Source organism: Sitodiplosis mosellana, unplaced genomic scaffold (assembly GCF_009176505.1).
Source record: "Sitodiplosis mosellana isolate CC-2019 unplaced genomic scaffold, AAFC_SMos_1.0 Smas_scaffold_2296, whole genome shotgun sequence".
Lineage (NCBI taxonomy): Eukaryota > Metazoa > Arthropoda > Insecta > Diptera > Cecidomyiidae > Sitodiplosis > Sitodiplosis mosellana.
In genome coordinates, this window is record NW_022597538.1 from 1 (window position 1) to 7755 (window position 7755).

Sequence of the window (7755 nt, forward strand, 5' to 3'; positions counted from 1 at the left end):
GAAGCCAATCAGAATCGATTAACGGGTACCTCCCATACAAAATTGTCGATGTTTTAGTTAAAGTGACCGATTTTTTACTTTATTTTTATTATTATATTTTCGCTGCCTTCATTTCGAGACAATTCACAAAAAATAACCAAAAGTACCTACGGACAACGCAGGCCAACGGTACGGAAAAGTTCGGGATTACCAATGTAATTCTTTTTATTTGAATCAATGCATTCATAAATAATTACCCATTAGTTGAAATAAAACACTTGTGATTTTCGCCTTGAGTAGAAAAATATCTTGGAATTAAAAGTTAATTGAAATCTTCACCTTATGGCAGATAACCACATTTATTAATGAAAAAAAGGCGAATTTGAAATTATCTTTAGCTTTCCGTTGCTTTGTCTTCAATCCATAAGCTGCCATAGATGTGGTATGTTTATTGCGCAATGGCGCCGCTTTTGAGAGCTCGCGCACACCTTTACTCGTTCACTCAAGCCCCCATGTGTCGTTTACTTAGTTTACCATGCAGCAATTCAATACTCTATTTGAATTCGTTTGCTACTTTCAACTTCGTTTTCGTTTTTAATCATTGGTGTTAACATAAATCGTGATTTCGACATTTCGCAATCAAAAGGGAAACCAAACCAAAACGTAGACGGAAAAAAATGCATTCTGCTTGAAAGATATGTTCCAGCATTTGAATGTATAAGATGCAGAAATTGGCTGCAAAACAAAGCTAAATGTGTTTGTGTTTCACTTAATTTACGGAATCAAGATAGCAATAATCTAAATTGCAACACGTTATGAAAATTTTCTTGACTGTCGTTCTTATTGCTGGTTTTTTTCTTCTTTCTTTCTTCTTCTTCTCCTCCGTCTGTTTAGTGATTTTTATCGTATTAATACACAATACAATCGAAATTTCGGTCGCAATAAATTCAATTGATTTTGTCATACTTCCGTATCGATTGCTTGCATAAAAATCACAAATATACACAAACATTAAAGACAAAGAAAACGAATCGATTATGCTAAAATGCTGAACATGCTACAAACATATATTCAAATGACAACTATACATTAAAATTTAAATGTCGAAAAAATTGTTTACAAATTGTAGAAGATGCAAGTGAATTCCATTATATAATCTACTAGTTTGCAAGCTGGTTTCGATAAATGATACACAACAAGCCATAAGTGTTGACAAATGGCAACCGATTTCACAAACTGATTATGATTTTTTTTTGTTCATTTGTCAATTTTTTTAGTTGTTTTTCGCTCGTTCAATTTACGATTGGAGTTCAACAATGTTTTACCACGCTAAAATGATGTAAAAATCTTGTTCGATGTTTTCATTTTACATATAAATTCGTCACCAAGCCCAGAATATGAATCTATTTACTTATGATACTTACTCGTGATATGATGATCCCAGCGATACTGATACGAATTCGGGGTCCTTTTAGCAAACGATAGCGCAAATCAACTCCATTCCAAAATGATACAAAGTACCTTTTGATCTAAAAAAAAATATATATCCATATACGGAACATTGACAATCAAAAATCATTTTGATATTTTTTGTGAAATCTAATTATTTTTGATTGAAATGTGAGCAGCACTTACTTGTGTATTGTCACCGCCATGTAGTCGATAGCCATCATAATCGACGATAACCAAAATTTCAGGATAAATTATATGTGGTATGGCGCGCTTTGATCGCTTTAAAACCTCTTCAGAAAACGTCTTAGTCGCTGAGCGCTTCTTGCGATAACGTTTTTTTAAACGGTCCGGTTCCATAAAAGCTGTGAAGTGCCAGTATTTTTTTAGAGGTACACATTGACAATTATATCAAATGTCATTTGAGTCAATGATTTTTGTTTCGCTCCGGTAATGGTGGCATCGTACTTTGTAAATATAGACAGTGTGTACTTACCAAAATCACTAAATTGATCGGCAGTGTCAACTTTCCGTTTGTAGACGATGTGGTGTGCCTTACCATTTGAACTTTCATCATTTATTAATCCATGTGGAACTGGTTTGATGACCACATCTTGACCAATGCTTCCTTCCTGTAAATATATGATCAGATTATAATAAGTAATTGCAGTTGATGTCTATTTTGTTACACTAGTTTCAAGAGCTTCGAATTTGCCTCTATACCCAACTGTTTCGCGGTGCTAGATCCAAAAATCAATTTTTTCTACATTATGCTTTGCCTCATGACAATTGGTTGATTTGTTTTTTTTTTATGTATTCTATTAAATTGAATTATTTGGATGATATGAACGTGCTTCCAAATGAAACGGTTGCATCAACATTTATTCTGAAATACATTTTGGCCGGATGCTATTAAAATTGCCCTTTTTTCTCAATATAGTTTCGTTTTCATTTACTTCTATTGCTTCCTTTCCATATTCCATATTCCATAAAGATTTTTTTCTGGATTTATTGAATGGGTTTGTTGCCCATTTGAGTCTATCGATTTCTTGTTTCCATAGCGTCATACTAATACCATGAACATTAACATAATTATATTTCACAATATCAGTACAAAATTTCTTACCAAGTAAAAATATTATGTCTTATGTGTGTTCCAACTTTTCTCTGTCAACTATACAGTAAGCGACCAAAAAAGTGGAAAAAAGTAAAACAAGAAACGACTCTATGTCGACATGAGTCTTCTATTGTTCATTTGAACCAAATATGCGGTGTTTGTTGTTTTCATCATCGCCGAGTAAAGATTTTCATTTTTTTTTTTTCGTTTTTTGAAAAGAATCGTTTTCATTGTATAAAAAAGCTAAATACTGCTTTAGCCTTTAACCTTCAATTCCAAATTTAACAACAGCGACAACAAAAACAATAAAAAAATGTGCTGTGCAACCCAAAAAATGAAACTCAACCTACGAAACGACGAAGAAAAACAACAGCAACAAACGGCACATAGATTTATGTGTGAAGAGAAAAATACCGACAATAATCAAACGAAACAAAATATTCACACAGATACACACCTGTGATTTGGTTGCTAGCCACAAAATTAAGTATCTATGTATCTCTGTCTCCCTTTCGAGTTCTCGTAACAGAAATCCATCGTTTCGATATATATTGCTTGTAGTCAACGCAATGAAATTGAAAAATAGAAAAAAAAAAATAATGGCTCGGCTGCTACTTTCAAACTCGATATGTAATGAATTCGTCAATAAATACATTGGCGTATAGCAATACTAGATTTTAAGAAAAAGTTGTTTCAAATAGATAGAACGGATGATCATTTTTAATGTAAGAGGAAAATCCGGGTTCTCTTTCTCAAATTTATGGTTATTGATTTTTCAAATATCCGAAATGAATAACTGTCCAAAATAGGAACATTTGTTTGACAATGCACATGCACAAACAAACAGACAATAAACGCATCTGTAGTTATTGTAAAATGTTAAAAATAGCTGATTCAAAAATACGCTTATGACTTACTAAATTAAGTGCATATAAATACATCCAACAAAGTTACTCATCGGTAAGAAAAAGTATAAATGAATTGCCGTCGTCTCAGAATTTCAGTTTACTTCAATATGTTTTTTTGTCGAAGTTTTGCTTTACATTATAGTTTTTGTTTTGTTTTGGTTTGGCTCTTTACAATCTTGAAAATGTTAAAGCAAATAGACCGAAAAAAATCTCTTCGCCACATACTCGAATCGTATAAAAGAAAACGGTTCAATATACTCTGGTGTGAGGCCATCGACGTTGAGTTGCATTACCAGCTCTCGCTTTTCATTCCAGCATGTCAAATGAATTAGAGTTTCAGAATTCAGGTGAGGTGCCAGCCAATCGATTAATAACAAACATACTTTATGGCATTTTATTGGAAAATCTATATATGCCTGATGATAATTTCTGTCGATATTCATTGATCACCTGTTGTACACAGTTAGTTTTTTCTTGGGTCCGTAGGACAGTAAGAGTGTGAGAAAAACCTTGACCTCTGCTATTCGGATGCTGTTTTTTTTATCCCTACTCGCTTTCAATGATCGTTGACCGGTCCTTCACATCTCCCATACATGGATACCCAATATTGGATTCATATCTTCATTAGCACTACATAAAATGTAGAGCTACTAATCTGGTTTTTTTTCCTAATACTTTTTGAGCCATGAACAGAATTAAAGTGGCTTTCAATTTTATGTTCATATTTTTTATTCAATTTCAGAGATGACTTTAGCGCACCCGAGTATTTTTGTTTTTTTTAGCACTACCATAGGGAAAGTGCCAAAATACATTTCAAATGTAAGTCATTTTACACATAGCAGTCAATGCCATCTCAATTCCAACTCATTGAATCATTGTATTTTTCGGGAACTTTTTTCAAACGTGTATGGCTTTACTAGAATATAATCAACTTTACGGCGACGCTAACAGCTTCTCTGTGGGCCGGTACTACGCGTAAAAAAAGCCAAAACGTATTGATGTTTCGCAATGGTTACTCGATGCATTTGCCAAAATACTATGATTTTTGTACTCTCTTCTACGATGTGTGTGCAGAGAAGCTGCTAGTGTCGCCGTAAAATTGATTATATTCAACTCAAGCCACACACGATTGAAAAAAAGTTGCTCGAAATATTCGATGATTCAATAAGTTGGTTTAGTATAAGTATTCCGGCAATATATTTATGAGCACTACATGAAATGTAGAGCTACTAATCTGCTTTGTTTTTCTAGATACTTTTTGAGTGTTGAAACAAATTATGGTGAATTTGAATTTTATGCTCATATTTTTTATTTAATTTGAAACAGTGGCAGTAACGACAAATAAGTGCATAGTATCTCGAAACGCTAATCAAATTGTTATTACCAAATGTTGTTTGAAAATTACATTAATTTTTCGTATAATATTTTCTGAGTCTTGAACAGAATTAAAGTGACTTTCGATTCTATGCTCATATTATTTTTTCAATTTAAACCAGAGACAGTATGTATATTTCAAAAAAGAAATTAAACCAAGATCTTGTAATTCATTATTGAGATAACTGAGAAAATCTTTTTTCTGTACCTGTTTTGTTGTAAATATATATCCTTCGTACTATGCTTTTAATCCATAGTGTTATTGAAAGGAATGACTTTTAATGATATATTAATGCAAAGTTACTTCGATGAAATACATTTCATGTAGTGCACAAAAAAGTAGTTTGTTGTGAAACAACAAAATAGAATAAGTAACTAAAATCTCAAGAACGCAGAGTGGAGCGAAGCGACACTCTGCGGTATTGTTTTTATAATACAGTGATTTTAATAATGACCGTATGTCTCGATGTGTGAGTGAACTATTTCGACGCATCTATCTTCTATCTCATGAGATGCTTCAGATGTATTTCGGATCAACACATTAACATCTCTCCCGCTCGATCATATTCAAAATAAAGGTGTGAATTTATTTTCTGCGCTTCATGTTAGATAACAATCTTTTGCTGACCTTTTATTTTTTTTATAAGACGTTTTATATAAATATCATATTGGTTAATATTTTTTGAATGGTTTCGATCACATATCAAAGAAGACCTGAGGGATATTTTTCTCCTCTGTTACATTCGCTGCACTCTGAACTAAAAAATCTGTTTTATGAGGAAACATGTTTTCATTTTTGGTATTACCCGTACAATCTAACCAAAATTCGATATATAAAAATTAGCAATATTCCATATGCAAATATTCTTTTAGTATCACTTGAGTAATCATTCATTCAATGCACAAATTATTTCAAGATTTTAAAAAAACCTAAAATAATCACTAGAATTAAATGTCGGCTAAATGTTAGGTTTTGTTGACAAAATTAATTGCACATCGGATAGATTGAGGCGATTAAAAATGAAAGTTACGTTTCAACTGCGTACAGTTTCTACTTAATAAGGTTTTTGTTCATGATTTGAAGCAGTCGTAACGAATGTATTTGAGTGTATATATGTGTGTGTATGAGTGACCATGTGAAATGGAAATATTGGGATAGATAAACATGCGACACATCAATCAATGTGTGTAAGAGTTTGCTGAGCTGCTCAGACTTTAACGCGTAGAGTTGTGTGTTAATGAAATGGTCAAAGTAATCATCAACGAACGAAACAATAGCAACTGATGACGATGCGATTACACTGTGCTGGGGAAATTGAATGATTTTGAAAATTCAAGGTTTTTCTGTAAACTGTTTTTTTGTTCGTACGATTCAACTGTGTATGTAATTAGCAGAAACAAAATCAAATCGTTGATGAATACTGAATGATAATAAAGCTTTGTGACTACTGGCAGTGACCTGAGTGAATTTGACGAATATTGAAACATAGAGGACAAAAAACGGCATTGTAGATATAATTTTTTTTCTCTTCAATCACACCACAGGTTTGCAAACTTAGCATGGTGTGCGCGTGCAGAATAACATTATATAATGTGAAACATTAATACAGAGCAAACAATGTGAATGATGCTGATGGTTTGGTTTCACCTGAATAATTTCCTTTTTGAAGTATTGTTATTATCGAGATAAAGAAACACCGTCACAACAATTTTGGGTCCAATTAAATTCGAATGTGTTAGTAAAAACTAGGTGTAAAAGGAAAACATATTTACCATCAATAGATCGCCATTTTCCAATTGACGACGCATTAAAATTGCGGCCATATTCCGCTCATCTTGAAACACTTCACCAATGTGTTCACTGGGTTCCTGCAAAGTGAATAAAAAACAGATGATCAAAACTATACTCGCTAAATATAATTTATTGCTAGTTTTTTTTTCTTGCTTCCAGACTATACTTTTAGCCTTTCCTACAAATTTATGGTTCTATTTTCATCACTGTTGAACATAAAAAAATTGAAATGAAATACTGCATATTCCTACTGGAATGTGTTGTATTATTTATTATTTAAGAAAACCAGTCGCTGGTTTTGTGCATCATTCCATGAAATGTGTTATGTGGCTCAGTGTTGAGTAATAAAAAAGTTTTCGTCGATTTTATGTTGATATTTGTGTTTTCACTGCAAAAACTATAACAGTCAATTGTTTTCGTTTCGTGCTTTTATTTTCATTCATTTTGTTTGGATTGTGAGTGATTGATTTGTACTAATATAGTTTGGAAATAATATCAGTATGCTATATCCGCAACAATTGTTATTACTATTCACACCTACAATGTAGGTAATTCACGCAACCAACATTCCATAGGAAGACATAACAATGGAATAACAAAAAGAGTTTAGCTCTTGCCCGGCATGTGCATGCTCGCCAATTCAAAAGCTACAAATAAGCACTGAGTAAATAAAACCGCATTTTAATACGATTTAATTTGATTGCACATTGTACATTGCACTGCGTTTTTCGTGCTCCATTGGCGTTTTTTTTTTTCATTAACTCTTATTTATTTATTTGGGAAATGTTGTTAGACTATGGCACTAGTTCCATTGTTTGAACGTTCGTGATCTGGTTTCTTTGCGTTCTTTTCAATGGGCAGAACTGGCCTATAAGTTTAGTGAACATTTATTGATTTTTTACCGTTTCCATTTTATTTCAGATCGCATCTAGGTGCACAGTACGATTGAGCTTCAATTTCGACATATCAAGTTTTGTGAGAGCAAAAAGCAAATGACATTTATTTATCGCTTAACTAAAGCATATAATCCTTTTTTCCATTGTCTCTCTCGCTCTCTTTGCCCTTCTCTCTCTATATATTCTGCCTCTTCTCATTTGACTTACACATTGTCATTTTTCCGTTTTGATCTCTCACCA

At 32.7% G+C, this 7755-nt stretch overlaps 1 protein-coding gene across 1 annotated transcript; it reads right to left on the bottom strand.

Moving 5' to 3' along the window:
* Window positions 1–1403: 1403 nt before the first annotated feature.
* Window positions 1404–7530, bottom strand: LOC129571395 (A disintegrin and metalloproteinase with thrombospondin motifs like; the record flags this gene model as incomplete). The annotated part of the gene is made up of 5 exons (XM_055451198.1): window positions 7522–7530; window positions 6601–6696; window positions 1925–2060; window positions 1615–1793; window positions 1404–1508 (listed from the first exon to the last, which is right to left on the bottom strand). Coding segments are annotated over exons 1-5 (525 nt in total), but the record flags the coding sequence as incomplete, so codon positions are not given.
* Window positions 7531–7755: the final 225 nt, after the last annotated feature.